The following is a 15,830-nucleotide window of genomic DNA, read 5'->3' as shown; positions in this document are numbered from 1 at the left end:
ATGAGAAAGAATGATCAACTGTTTCCGTGATGGGTCCGTACACTTGCACTCGCAGTGTTCGAAGCAGCCCTGGACCCTGAACGCCCCGTCAGGTTTACCCCAAAGTTACAAATTCCTAGAAGTGACGGATGTATGATGATTGTTGGACTGGGGACAGATAACCAAACATCAGTGAACACCCAATCACCAGACCACCTCTTCATTAAAGCAGCAGTATGTTAAAACCGTCCACCCCACCCCCAAACCCTGCTCCTCCTCGCTGCGACGCCTCCCTTCATCTCGGCCCTCGGTGGCTCTGCAGCCCCAGGACAGCCGGCTTCAGAGGCGTCCTCTCACAACAGGATGAGAGACTAGTACACAACACACACACGGATGCACACTAAAAAATTTAAACCTCACTGTTTGTCATCGTGCCCCTCAGCCACTTGTCGATGTCAGCGCCATGACATTAAAAATAATGAGCCTGAGGCTCAGCGTGGAGCCCAGACGGGCTCACACACGTGCTTTGTAGCCCACGCCACCATGTCGTAGGCGAAGGAGGCGACGGATGTCTATCAAAAGTTACAGGATTCTCTGCTTTGAATCAGGTTTTCAGCAGTCTGCATTCGTTGAACGGCCAATCAGGAACACCGTCTCTCTGAAACCAGCTGGGATTGGTCGAGTTCTCTCTCAAACCGCTTCAGTAACAATATGCTGAAACGCTGCTCTGGAAGTTTTGACCCAAAAGTACTGATGATCCTGCAGGTTTCAGATGAGAAATGGAATCAATCTGCAAACAGCTGATATGTTCACATTCGTACGTGCCATAGGTTTCTACATCACATCCACATTAGATGTTTAGGACCTGACTTTGGTGTCAGGAGGTGGAGGGGGTGGCGGAGTCAAACCAGACAGCAAGGCTGCCGAGACAGTGACCGCAGTTGGAACAAGAACATTTGTAAGCGTGACACCGCTGGAGATTCTCGAGGTGACAAATTCACGCTGTGTTTTTGGCAACAGTAACCAGATTTTTTGGCCGAGCAGTCGGGACATCACCTGCTGCGTGTGTGGTGACTAAAGCAAAGTATGTTGAGCCAAAACAAGATGTTTTCCCGACACTAACCGAGTGTTGTTTTTATTACAGCACAGATTACCGGCACAAGATCAAAATTACAAGAAGGAATCGGACCCACACAAAACGTAAAGTTGGAACATACAGAAATGTAAAGTTTCAATATATTAGTGGTTTGCAGAACTAGTGTTTCAATAACAATGTCAATAAAAATCATACATGTTCTGCCCTGAATGTATCGATTATCACCCCCCAGTATCAAATATGAATACAGATATCGATATTTTCAAGGTGTTGTATCAAAGTTATCTATCTATCTATCTATCTATCTATCTATCTATCTATCTATCTATCTATCCAATAATGCACTGACAGATGTGAGGATGAGAGATCTTTGTTTTATTGATGTGATGTGTCTTGTTTTTGTTTTTAATCACCTGGAGGATTCATCAGGAACACAGTATATGTATGTTTTTAGTAAATCCTCCCCGTTATATCAACGACTGACACGTTTCTATGAAGATGTGACACGTTTGGTGATGAGATATTGCGGAAACGTGTTGCATCCTGTGTTAATCCACTTGTTTTTATCAGATATGATCGGGTGTCTGATGACATGGTGAACCTCTCTCGCTGGCTGCGGGTCGGTTGGAAACACTGAGAGGTATTGATGCGCACGGCGCGGTGACGTCGCCTGGGAAGCAGCCAGTTAATGCATGAGCTCCATCCACCGTCCAGCCTTTATTCAAGAGAAAGGTCCCTCCTCTTCGTCTTCAACACCGACATGTAACTTTTCTCCAGAGGAGCACAAAGATGGAGCTACAGGTGGAGAACCAGAGTCAGTCTGTCAACTCCAGCACCGTGAGGCTGCCCGCTCAGCACATCCTGGGGATGGGTGTGGATAACTTCATCTCTCTGCTGGTCTTTGGACTCATTTTCATCCTCGGGGTGATCGGGAACACCTTGGTGATCACGGTGCTGGCGCGCAGTAAACCGGGACAACCGAGGAGCACCACCAACATCTTCATCCTCAACCTGAGCGTGGCCGACCTGTCCTACCTGCTCTTCTGCGTCCCCTTCCAGTCCACCATCTACATGCTGCCCACATGGGTGCTGGGAGCCTTCATCTGCAAGTTCATCCACTATTTCTTCACCGTGTCCATGCTGGTCAGCATCTTCACTCTGTCGGCGATGTCCGTGGACAGGTACGTGGCCATCGTCCACGCCAGGAAGTCCTCCCGTATCCGGGTGGGGAGGCATGCCCTGCTCGGGGTGGTGCTGATCTGGATCCTGTCCCTGGTGATGGCGGCTCCCGTGGCGCACTACCAGAGCATCGTGGAGAGGGAGGACAACAACACCTTCTGCTGGGAGGTCTGGCCGGACCACCAGAGGAAAGTCTACGTGATGTGCACCTTTGTTTTCGGATACCTGCTGCCGCTCACCCTCATATCTGTCTGCTACGCGAAGGTGGGTGCGCACGAAAGTGAAGTGCGCAAAGAATTACGCACGGTTTGGATTAAAAAACACAGTTAATTTAGATGCCAGCGGAGTTAAACATGATGGGAAATTGTGGATTTAGTTCCGATAAGAGCCATATTTTGTTTTTTTTTTCTGTTTTCAGTAAAAGTCTTGAATGTATCCTTAATATGTTAACGTGTTGGTGCACCACTGACTATCAAAATTAAGAAATTGAGAAACAAAGAACACGATGCACACCATCAGATCCTTTCTAATCCAGCCGTCTGTTTCTTTCATCTTGTCTTCATCGCTGCAGGTTTTAAACCATCTGCACAAAAAGCTGAAGAATGTCTCCAAAAAATCAGAGCTCTCCAAAAAAAAGGTTGGTGGCAGCTGCTGTGTTGTCTGTTTATCTGTATTTGGCAGGTTGGTGGAGTTTTAAAGGTTATGTGAGCACCGCTGCATGCATCAAAGCTGAAGTGATTAATTAATCAGTGCACTGAAAATAAAATAAAAAATCAGAATTTATGTTTTTAGTTGTTTGAGAAGCAAAAAATGACAGAAACTTGCTGGTTTCAGCTCCTCTAATTTAAAGATTTGCTGCTTTTCTTTGTCATTTATGATTGTAAATGAAATATCTTTATGTTTTTGACTGTTGGTTGGATGAAACGAGACATTTGGCTGATTTCATTGGTCGATATTGGCCTATGACAGTTATGAGAAATACACTGGTATCGGCATATATGTCGTCCAATATGAAATTCTTTCTTTTTCAGCAGAATGTAATTTAAGGTTCTTGGGGTGATTTATGATTATTTAATTTCACTTCAATCAGGAGAGACTTCACCACACCTTTTCAACCAAAGCATGCTGGTTCTGGGCTGGTGCCAGTGCTGGTTGGAAGTCGGTTCAGCATGAAAAACCTTTTAAGAACTGGTTTGATTTTCAAAGGGCACGGGAGCCACTGTGGAGTCACTTCAGGGGCAGGGTTGTCCAGTAATGGAAAGATTGCTGGTTCCAGGTCCCCAGAGAAAGATACTGAGCCCCAAACTGCCCCAGTGCTCCAAACGTGACTGGTCCTTTGACCAGTGTTGCTTTAATAGTAATAGCAGTTAAATTCTTTTGTTTATTCCTCCATAGAGGAGTCCGAACAAGCTACACTAGCTGTGGTTCTTAAAAATGGTGGTCATAAGCAGTTTTAGTTGATCCTTGGTCACGATACCTCCGCCCCCAACCCCTGACCAAAGTGGTTCTTTGTTGTAGACCAGCAAGTGTTGGTGCCAGTGGGATCCAGTTCTCTGCTTGTTGAACCACAAAGAACTGGTTCCAGAGAAGGCACCTGAACCGCCTTTGTATAAAAAGGGTCATCCGAGCGAATGATTAATGTATTGCCAGGTGCACAATAAGAGAATGTTAAAGTCCTTAGAGTGGTTAGACTCCATCGTGACGTCATCGTATTTGAGGAGGCAGTGAAGCTGTGAGTAGTAAAGGAAACGATGGTGTCTGGGCACTGGTGTTGGTGGTGGTGGTGGATGAAGGGAACCTCAAGATCCAATGAGAAGGAGAGGTGATTCTGGAGGCGACCTGGGTGGAGGAGGGACGCACAATCTGCACTGAGATGACAGCTGACAGCAGCGGAGAGAAGATTTAAAGTTCGACAGGAGTGACATGACTGGCTGATCGTTGAACGAAGAAGGAAAAACAAAGTAGCCATCGTCAGCTGATTAAAAAGACGCAGAGGGAGCAGAGTTTGGAGTTAAACTATGAAATATCCTCCATTACATATCTTTCCTTCAAGTGTTTTTTAGTATTTTTTTACTCCTGAATATCTGTATTGACTCCAAAAATCAAATATTGTTGGTACTGTTATTTGAAGATGTTACCCTGCATGGTTTTTACTACTTTTTGACATTTTCCTAATGGAAAAACGAACTATCTAATTAATCTATAACATAAAAAGCCATTAGTTGCAGCCCTACCTGCAGATATTCTGTCCTTACCTCACTGAAAATATAAAAAAAGTGAAACTCTTTGTTGAATCTACGTTTAGTCATCTTGTCCACTGATCTGTTATCATAATCACTCATCATTATCTCATGTTACTCTTCCTCCAAACGTTCATCGATCACACGAAATATGATACTACCAATCAATATCTCCTCCGCAGACGGCGCAGACAGTCCTGGTGGTGGTGGTCGTCTTCTGTCTGTCCTGGCTGCCCCACCACATCGTCCACCTGTGGGTGGAGTTCGGCTCTTTCCCCCTGAACCAGGCCTCCTTCGTCTTCAGGATGGTGGCTCACTGCTTGGCCTACAGCAACTCCTCCGTCAACCCCATCATCTACGCTTTCCTGTCCGAGAACTTCAGGACTTCCTACAAGCAGGTGTTCTGGTGCCGGGTGCCCAGCAGGTGTCCCGTGAACGACACCAGAGACCTCCGCAGCCGAGTGGAGGCGGCGCCGTCCACCAACATCAGCGTGACCTACAAAGCTCACGACTCTCAGATCAGTAAGATGCTTTGATGTCGCCGCTGATGGATCTTCTGTTGTTCTGCGTAGAGCCGGACCGAAACCGGATCTCTGGGATCGATACATAAACTGATATTCGAGACTTGAAAACCTGATATATCAGCAGATAATTGTTTTTTAACATGCTGTAAACTGTGCTGCTTCGACTTATCACCGGTGCGGAGCTCTGTCGCGCTCAGTATCATTAACTTTTACTCAGTGTCAACATTCTTTAGATATTTTACCAACATACAAAACATTCAGCAGATATTGAACAAGTTTTTACGCCTCTGCTCCGGCGAAAGTCATGGCCAGAGGCATCACAGTTTTGGGTTGTTAGTCTGACTGTCCCATTCTTGTTAACAGGATACCTTAACATACATACCTTCACTTCACACTGAGGATGAACTGATCAGATTTTGATGGTCAAATGTAAAAAAAAATCAAGGTTATTGTGACCCCAAAGGTTATTGTGATATCTCTCAAATTTGGTACAAATGTTTGCTATGACTCAAGGAAGAACTGATCAGAATTTGGTGGCCAGAGGTCAGAGGTCAAGGCCGCACAAAACACGTTTTATAACTCAAGAATTCATACGATAATTACGATAAAACTTGGCCTTCAAATGTCTAATAAGAAAAAAACGATGACGTTATGACATTTGATAACCAAAAGGTTCGAGGCAGCATCATAATATTGTTCTGGTCATTGTTCAACGCCACAGCTCTGGAACAGAAACCTCGATTTGTGCACGGAGGCAGAAAACCACAATGTGCTTATTCTAGTTATTTACATTTAAAACCAACATGACTCCTTTTTAAAATATCTGCACATATGGACTGTATGGTGAAGGTGTGTTCTGGCAAACAAACTATGTCCTTAAATACTTGGTGTTGTTTTGGAATAGATGATTGTTACATGTAATAAAAAGTCTGGTGACGGGATGCAGACTCTGGTCTCTATAACCTCCGTAATGTGACGTGACAGCCACACAGCTTCACGCGCTGAACAACTGAACATCCAGTCGTGAGGTGTGAATTCACCCCACGTGGATGTTCACTGTGCTGTGCTGGATTTCTTGTTACTTAAAAGCCACATATCAGGATCTGTCAGGCCTCAGGTCTGAGTTTGGTTATGAGAACACAGTTGGTGCCATAAAGTCATTTGAAATGTCTTTGTGAAAGGCACAGTTTGAAATGAAATGTAATGTTCTCAAATTGAGCTCTCAGCGAGACACCTTTGACAAACTATTTTTGGAGAGCTGTGCGGCCTCGCTGCTGCAGCCAGCGACGAATACTCGACTCTCAGAGGCACTGAGAAGAAAATGAGAAACACAATCTCTGGTTATCCATGTTCTAGTTTAACGTGAACTGTTTTCTCTTCTGTGTTCATGACTTATCATACTTCACAGCTGGAAAGAAGGCCCTCGCATGAAACAGAAAAACCCTAAAAACTTGGTATTTTGCCCGATGGCGGTGGTGCCAGCAGCGGCGGCAGCGGCGGCGTGTCACATCCTGCGTCGAGTGTTGTGTGGCTGATGTGAGCTCTCGTCAGCTCTCACTGGGTTTCTCATCACTTGTAACTTAACACAGAGAGGATTGTTATTATTGGCGATCATCGCTGCTCCTGTCCTGCGTGAAACCAAATGTGAACACTGACTTATTATTACCATGATGTTTTCTGTCTTTGGTTTTATTGCCTGAAAAGTGGAAAATATTATTTTAAAAACCTGAAATAAATGCACTAAGCCTAAAAGTCCAAAGCCATAAAACAAAACTCCAATATTATAATTTGCCCTTCAAACCATCAACTAATTGGTCATTTTTTTGAAAATTATATCACCTAAAGAATTTTCTAAAAGGTTTTCCAGCAAAAAACCTTTCATGAAGCCAACAAACAAGGCAGAATATCACCTTCCATACACACAGATGAAGTCTGAAACGGTGCACTGCTACGTCCTGCAAAACCACAGCCATCCAGACACAATCCCATACAATGTTAGTTAAAATAACATAATAATAAAAAGTTCCTGTTTAAGAACAAGTGAACAAAAGGTTTTACCAAGAAAATCTCATTTGTGAAACAAACAGAATAAACGTTTTGGCATTTGAAAAAAACCCCGTAATTTTTATAAAAAACTTTTCCCCCAAAAGCGAGTGAGTAATGAATCAGGAACAAATTGATACTTAATGATTTGTTCTGAGTAATTCCTCAATAACTGTGATTTCAGGGCTTTACAGGAGATATTGATGAGTTACTGGACAACAGAGTGGGAGGTAATATATTAATGAATCATTAGGTAATGATTAGTTCATTAATTTCTGTATATCAACTTACTATCAACCAGCTAGTAATGACTATATGGGGAAACCACTCAACATGATGTCTCACTTTACTTAAAGGTACATAAAAAGAGTGACTAATGAATAAGTAATTGCTAATTAATGAGTCGTCACTAGTTTGTTTCACTCAGCAGCTGGATGATAGATACTCAAGAACAACTCATGAAGAAAAGGGGTCACAATGTTGAGGCTCTTGTCTCTCAGGACCTCTGTAAGACTTCCCAACCACTGAAGCTGAAACTGAGACAAGCCACAGCTGAGCTCAACAAGATGGACCAAACCTTTTATAAGTTTCCTTTCGTAAAACGAGTGCAGACGATTGCATTCACAAGGAATCACCTTCCGTTTCAAACCGATGCATTTAATTTGTTTACCCTCCATTCAGGCTCGTGGTCCTGATAAACACAAGAGGCCTCGTTCTCTTCCTATAGGGACAATCAGGAGATCTGTCTCTGCTCTGATTGTTTGGTATATCTGAAGGCCGAGTACGCTGTACATACGTTGGCTCTATGCCAGGGAACATTACGTACATGTACATAGTAAATAATAATGCAGCATTTAAACGGTGTGGCAGATAACCGTCCTGTTCCCAAAGACAAAAGATAAAGAAAGCCCCTCGCTGGTTCACAGCTGAGCTACCAGAGACTGTTCACAGAATAACAGAAGGTTCACAACATGTTAGTTTGACACCCACACACGTCAGAATAGGCATAAATGTGTCATTTCTCATTTGTACTTAACCATAACCAACATTAGAGTCTTACACTTTTCTTTTTAAATAACATTACATGCATTTAGTGAAAACGCAATTCTCCGAAGTGGCTTACAATAACTGAGGCCGTACAACTGTAATATACAGCTTCCAGACTTTAATTTAAAATAGGAAAATAAAGAAAAAGAAGGCTACATACTATACAACAGTTGTATTCATTTGATCATGTCTAAGCTTGATGGATACACTATGTGCATCTACAGAAGCTGATTAAAGTAAAAATTAGGTAAGAAGAAAAGGAGGAAAAAACATACAGAGATGAAATACTAAAACTAAAAACAAAAAAAAACTAACAAAAGACACACAAAAAAGTATTTCTGTTGTGGTCTTATCCTTCTTATAACATCATGTAGTAGATTAAATGTATGAGTTAAACAAGACATAACTCCACACATACCCCTACTCCTTGTACTCACACATACATACATCTATCTACACACCCCTACATCTACCCCTGTACATAAAGATGTATAGATATAGATTCAAACCAATCAACAAAAAGTAAAAGTGTCATAAAAAAATATCTGTTTACATCCAATTCGACCTGAATGACTTCAAATGATCAATTCTAATTACAGCCTTCACAATGACATTCTTCTCCTTTCTCCCGTTAACATCCTTTCACAGAAAACACTGATGCTTCATAAACATTTTAGAACATTCAGTCGGTTCGAACGAAGGACACACTTCCCCTGAGCAGATATCCAATCACACCTTAGAAATATTGGGGCGACCAATTAAAGCCTTCAGGGGTGGCCAGGCGCCCCTCCCGGACACGGCCCTGCACAAATGCTGATGAATACTTCAAACGTATCTGATCTGATGTGATTTCTGTCAGTGGGTAAGAATGAAAGTCATTTGAAAGTTAATGTCACGGTAAAATGTTTCACTTGTGTAAATTTTCTTACTATAAGCTAGAAAAAAAGTGTTCAAGATGTCTGTGAGTGATAAGATATGAATACATAACGTTACAAACAAATCATATATGTGCTCATGCAGCGGTTCTCCTCCACTGGTACAGTTTGTTCGGGTCTATAATCAGTTTTACCGGAGCTGTGCTGGTTTACCTTGCTTTTTTTTTTACGATGACAGAGATTACATATTATTTCCTGTTTATTCCCACGAGGCTGAATATGATTAAGATGACATTTGAGAATGGGTACTTCATCTTCCTCTCTCTAATGTCGGCGTGAAGCCTTTCATAATGCCTCAAAGAGCAGAAGAAAAGGATTTGCGTATGCGAGATATGGAATGAAAATGAGGTGCGTTGTAAAGAAACAGGGCAGATAATGACAGGGTGACGAGTCTCTTAGTAAATGCAGGTGCACCCTATTGATAGTCAGGTCTCATTTTGATGTTTAAGATTCTGGGTTGTATGTGACATCCTGCTCTGAATTACTCTGAATGTTGTTGTTGTTGTTTTTGAAGAGGAATCTGTGTAATGAGAGTGTCAAGCTTAAATTGAGGGTAATTTGAATAAGCAAGGGAGGCAGGTATGCGTTTTTGCGACCATATTTATAGATCGCTGTGAAATGTGCTCGATTATCAATATTTGAATAGTAGATGTGAGGTTTGTGCTGTTTAAACATTCAGCTGATCCGCACATGATGCAAAGACCCCATTCATCGATGTTGGATGTGTTTTTTTCTATGATTTTGTGTCAGGAATTCAAACTGGTTTCATTTAACGATAAGAGAAGAAATAAAGTTGCTCTTTGTTTCTGATGAATTTAGCAAATAATTTCAATTTAAAAACTAAAATGTAATTCAATTTCATCGCTTTGTCTTTCTTTCAAAGAGCCAGACATTCTGGAGGAATAAACACCCAGACTCACATCGGATTCTGCTCGGTTCTGGAGCCGTTTACCGACAACTGGAGAGCTCAGAGATTAATATTTAAATGACTTTGTTACTTTGTTGACACTACGTGGTGAGGGCCAACATGACCTACAATCCTAATATGTTATTCGGTGTTGATAATAGGACTCAAAAATCATCTTTTCTTACAAATAGGACCTTTAACTTTTGGATTAAAAGTGGATTTTTCTTCACTCTTGTTGATCTACCTGGCTGCAGCAGTGATCTCACGTGATATAGAGTACCGGAGTTTCTGGTGAGTGCTGAGTTCATTGAGAGTTGACCTGAATTCAAACCGACAGACACACAAACCCTTAGAGAAGCAATCTGGCTGTTAGTGACAACGAAAAACGTACGTGACTGGAGCGAATCAACACAAATGAGTCGGGAACACACACCATTAAACAACTCCTATCCTGGGAGCAGCGAGCAAGTGAAATGCACCGAGACCTTGACTCAACTTGTGGATTTCTCTTGTTTTAACTTTGTCGGAAACATTTGGGACAATGTAAGTACACAACTCAACACAATATATAGGAAATGTCTCTTTGTGGACCTTTTAATTCAGAATTCTCACGATTATACTGTATACTAAAGCATGACAATTACCAGTTATTATACAGTACGTAACCAGTGACCTCATTACAAGGTGATCAGCTTGATACAAACATCAATTATCAGAGATATTAGTAAATGAGGATTTTACTAGGACATTAGTCAGGCCTCATATGTACTTGGTGTTATTCAATGGGAACCATGTATATCGGAAAAGCTTCTTGGAGTCAGAAAAGACTCTAAAAAACTTTAATAATGTCTTAAAAGCAACAAGTCTGGTGTGTCTTCTCTCTGCAGTCTCCACACAGAGTTATATAATGCTCTGACACACTGTGCTCTATATGTCATTTCTTCCATTAGCTGAATAAATGTGTGAAAGCGAGGCAGGAGCACAGCTGGGAACTGATGAAGAGGTTGTTTTCCGGTCATTCAGAGATGGTTTTACAAAAAGGTCATGCTGCGCTGCTCGTTATTATAAAGGCCTTCCTCTTTTCTCCCTCCACACTCGCTCCACTAAGTCTCTGAGAGCTGCTGAAGTCTTTAGAGCTGAAGAAAAAGGAAGATTTAAGTCAGGATTCAACAGGAGAACATGGAGACTGTGACAGGATTTTAAACGTGGCTCAAAGCTGCTGTAACCTCAGTCAGACAGCAGATGTCACAATAATACAAGTGTTGAGTCTTTCTTCTTCCTCTTTGTCTCTTCAATCGTTCACTCAGTCTTTCTTTATTCATTTATCTTCTTTCACTTTCTTTTCTCTCTTGATTTTTTGCAATTTATTTCTATTTTGTCTCTTTATTTGTTTGTTTCATTGATTATGTCTTAATTTCTCTACTGTCATTTTTTCTTTCTTCCTTGATTTTCTTTCTTTCTTTCCTTTCTTGTTTTGTTTTGTTTTGTTTCTTTGTTTCTTTCCTTTCTTGTTGTGTGTTGTTTCTTTGTTTCTTTCCTTTCTTCTTTGCTTGTTTTGTTTTGTTTGATTCTTTCTTTCCTTTTTTGTTTGCTTGTTTCATTTTCTTTCTCTTTCTTTCTTTTTCTTTCTTTCTTTCTTGTTTGCTTGTTTCATTTTCTTTCTTTCTTTCTTGTTTTGTTTTGTTTCTTTCTTTCTTTCCTTTCTTGTTTGCTTGTTTTGTTTTCTTTCTTTCTTTCATTCTTTCTGTCTTTCACACATTGAGTCTGTCTTAAATTCTCTTCTTTCACTTTCTTTCTTTCTTTCTGCCTTTCATCTGTCTTAATTTCTCTTCTTTCCCTTTTTTCTTTCAACCTTGATTTATTTCTGTTCTCTTTCTTTCTCATCTCGGTAAATGTTTTGGGAAATGTTTGCAGGTTTTATTCGTATCTTTAAATCTTTTTTCTTTAAATTCTTTGTTTCTTAAACTCAACTTTTGGTTTCACATGTAAAAAAAATCATCTCTCCAGAAATAATAAAGTTTCTTGTGTGATTTCTATGAATTGCTTGACTTCCTGTCTGTGTGATCTCATCTGGCCTCGACTCCTCCCTCCGACGGCGGGGAATTAATTTCCAGATCCTCTATGCTAATCAATACCAGCGCCTGATAACCTCTCTCCACATTTCTCATTCCCCTCGGTGGCAGCTGAGGTCTCTATCCCTCCCCTGAGAACACCACCCTGCCTATTCAAAGTGTCATAAATAATACGGGCTAATTAGATATGAATTGATTGTGTGTAGGTTGCGGGCGTTTTCATCCATCACTCTAAAAGCTGTTTAACAATAGATTACCACCCAATAATTCCCCGTGGAGCCACAGTGAATGGAGCGGAGGCCCCCTTCAGCCTGGTTCGGTTTGTGGGCGTCATAAATCTGCTGAATAATAAATATTACTGCAGTCCATTGTTTTAGAGCTGGAGGTGGTATTAGTAATACAGAGGAGGTTATGAATCATCGCTCCACTGGAGGCTACTGGGTTTGAGCAACTTGTGGATTATTTGGTGTTTTTGTGTTTATTTTGCTCCACTCTCTTCTCTCAGTCCTCCAGATATGATCCCTTATGTATGAGATACTGATAAAAGTTTAGGTACGATTATAAATGTAAGCAAGAACTTAAGATTGTATTACATTTTTCCTGTTATTCATTATTTGCTCAACTTAAATTGTCTCTTTTTCTGGGAGAAAAAAGCACATTCATATCACAAGATATCTGGGTTTGCTGGATTACTAGATGGGTAACCGCTCTAAGGGCCAAAAAAACCCCCAACAAACGTTTTGTGTGTCAATGGCGACAAACAAATAAACAAACACACAAACCCTCTAACATTCTGGCAGCAGGGGGCACCAAACACCCTGTAAAATAACAGAAAACAACTTGTAAAAACAGTAATTTTCAGTAAAATACATACTTTAACTTTAATTTAAATAATTTCCCCCTCTGCTGGGGACCCCTGGAACCCCTCATGGACCCCTCATGGACCCCTGGATCCTCTCTTTGAAAAGCACTGTGTTAAACAGAGCGATGAAACAGCAGGTTAAGTGAGGCTCAGCGGTTCATTTTGACCCCCGGGGGCCCTTTGACAGCTCAATCTAACCGTGCAAAAACCACATATACACTGCAGTCTATAATCTTATTGTACAGGGTCTTTATTTACACATATCTGAGCTGTCATGTTAAAACCTTAAATCTTGCTTTTGGTCATTTTTAGTGTTCAGATAATTGGTTGTATTCTGTATTGTGTGCTGAGACATTTCATGCTTATTAGTCCTTCAAAACTCACTAAGTTTTAAGATGTACGTCTTTAATGTTACCTACAGAGACATCAGACTGTGATAGAGTAAAAGGCTGTACTGAACACACAGGTTAAGTTAATGGCCTGAAGTCAGCTCTTATTTAAAGTTTAAAAAATGAAAACTTCTATGCTATTTCTGTTTGGAATAATTAAAACTGCTAGTCTGCACTGTCTGAGTCTACCTTGGTGATGGCTGTGTACAGGAACACGACTTAGTCACCTGATTTGACACCTTAACTTTAATCTCTTTCCCAAGATGAAGATGGAGCTCAGTGGTCGCCTTTTTTGACAGCGATGCTCTGGACCACTTTCTGGATGTGTAAGACTTCTACATAGAAGTATCAATATGCTTTTTGACTGTTGCACTAACTGTGAAGGCGTGGGAGGGACTGTAAATAAATGTGCTAGGTTTTCAGAAATTACTTTACTTACTAAGGCCAAGAACTTTATCCGTCATGACAGTATTCTGGATGAAGTCTAGAAAAGTATTTGTAGTAGTAGTAGGTTCCCTGATTGCCCTGCTGGGAAAAAAAACATCATAAACCAGTTTTGGTGCTGGTCTATGCTGTTTTTTCCAGCAGGGCGCTCTCTCTGTTGATCAGTCCTCAGCTTGTAGCCGTGCTAGCAGCAGGACTCAATGGATGCTCACAGCTAAAATATCTCCACAAACAAGACATTTTAAAATGTCAATCAACCCTTCAGTTTATGACCAAATATCTGTAGAACTAATGAAAGCCCGTCAACCTCAGCTGCACTTTGTGTTAACAACTAATTAGCAAATGTTAGCATGCCAAATTTAGATGGTAGTCATGACCTGCTAAACATCAGCATGTTAGCATTTGGATTGTTAGCATTTAGGTCTTTTTGCCTCAATGCCAGCATCTTGGTTTTGTTTAATCATTGATTGTTTCTGTTTTAGTCATACACATTACAAAGAAATACAAAGATTTTAAGCTAAATTTTCAGGGGCTTTAATAAGCTGTGGCTATCATGCGAGGCTATATTAGCCTACACCTAGCTAAATTTGCTTTATCTTATGACTGGTTTCCCTGATGTTTGTGCAATATCCCCTTTTCTTCAGGACTTCTGATGAGTTGTTTCCACCATCTAAACTTGTTGATTTCTTTGTGCGTTGTGTCTCACAGCTATTTCAGAGGTTATTAAAAGGTTTTAGATGCCCTTTTTGAGCTTTATCAAATACTTGAAATGAACCTGAAGTTTGCAGGGCCTTTCCTTTCTTCGTATATTTTTAAATTCTGGTGTGGTAGACATATTTCTTTGAGTAAAAACTTCCAGAGGAAACACAGATTTGGAGATAGAAATATATCTCAGCTCCTGCTGTGACAGAGATAACAGCTGAGCTGCGGTTTGATCTCTATCCAGCTGCCGTGGATTCCTCCGTTTTCTGAGCTCGGCCGATGAAAAGGTGCGGCTCTCCGGGCTGACGACAACCACAGCAGGTCTGGCTGTCACCCTCTCTGATTAATGGCCCTGCTGAAACATGTCCAGCCACATTAGAGCCCCATGTATCTCCCAGAGTCCACACAGGCCTGGCTCTTTGTTCTGATGGGAAATGGTGTCAGCCGCTCACCGCTGCTCGCCCAGAAACAGATAAAGATTTACTGTCATCAGAGGCCAGATTAAAGCGCACAAACGCAGACATTGATTTCTGAGAGGGAGTGAGAGGGAGGAGGAGAAAAAAAACGACACATTTTGGGGAGGAAACTCATTCCAGGGCCGGCGGAGATATGATCAGCTTATTTGGGAGGTGGATAATATGGAGCCCTCTCCCAGAATGAACTTTGAAAGAAGTAAATTGTAAATATTGATTTCTGAAATGAACTGTCAATCTCACTTGGGGAGATTATTCCTATCATCTTGTCGAGAGGGGGCCAATGAATTCAAAACGGCGGACAAAGAGGGGGGGGGGACGTGCTGGATTTCTGTTAGCGGCCGCTCAAAAGAGCTTTATACGCTTAGTAATGGTTGTTCAATTTCATCAGATAACAGCTGAGATCCCATCGGCGCTGAAAAATGAAATGAAGTGTGACTTCACGTCCAGATCGCTGCTCTTGTCCGTGCTGGGATCATCAGAGAGGAGCTGCTGCTGGAGCTCAGGCCACTTCATTACTGGTCCTCACTGGTGGGAACAAAGAGCGTTATCCTGTCTCACCCAGAGGTCAAGGCTGAGGGTCAGTGTGATTGACATGCAGAGGGGTCCTTCTGTTACAGCTTTAAAGGGTTAGCTCACCAAAATCACGACACAGGGATGTTTAAACTCACTACAACAACTCACATGAACAAGATTCTGAACCGTTTTTCAGTCGGTCCTCATAGTTTTAATGCTTATAAGCAGCGGTTTGAAGTAACTAATGACGGTTGGATGATAAGAAGAGAAACGTCGTCAATCAACATGATTTTCACGACTGAATAGATTAAACAAATAAATCAAAAGGACAACATAGTTTCATATTGTCTTACACTGCTTACATTTGCAGGACCCTGGTTTCACACAGTGTTACGGGGACCTTGATACCTTCTGAGGACCTT

General features: G+C 41.4%; 1 protein-coding gene across 1 annotated transcript; it reads left to right on the top strand.

Annotated features, from left to right (window-relative positions):
• The first annotated feature begins 1,560 nt into the window (after positions 1-1,560).
• On the top strand, positions 1,561-5,480 carry galr1a (galanin receptor 1a). The gene is made up of 3 exons (XM_030410948.1): positions 1,561-2,518; positions 2,826-2,891; positions 4,677-5,480. The coding sequence occupies exons 1-3, from the start codon at positions 1,865-1,867 to the stop codon at positions 5,028-5,030; spliced, it is 1,074 nt and encodes a 357-aa protein (XP_030266808.1). The 5' UTR covers positions 1,561-1,864; the 3' UTR covers positions 5,031-5,480.
• The last annotated feature ends 10,350 nt before the right edge of the window (positions 5,481-15,830 follow it).

This window comes from Sparus aurata, chromosome 3 (assembly GCF_900880675.1).
Source record: "Sparus aurata chromosome 3, fSpaAur1.1, whole genome shotgun sequence".
In the NCBI taxonomy this organism is placed as follows: domain Eukaryota; kingdom Metazoa; phylum Chordata; class Actinopteri; order Spariformes; family Sparidae; genus Sparus; species Sparus aurata.
The sequence above is the reverse complement of the archived record's forward strand: the minus strand, read 5'-3'. Positions and strand labels throughout refer to the sequence as shown.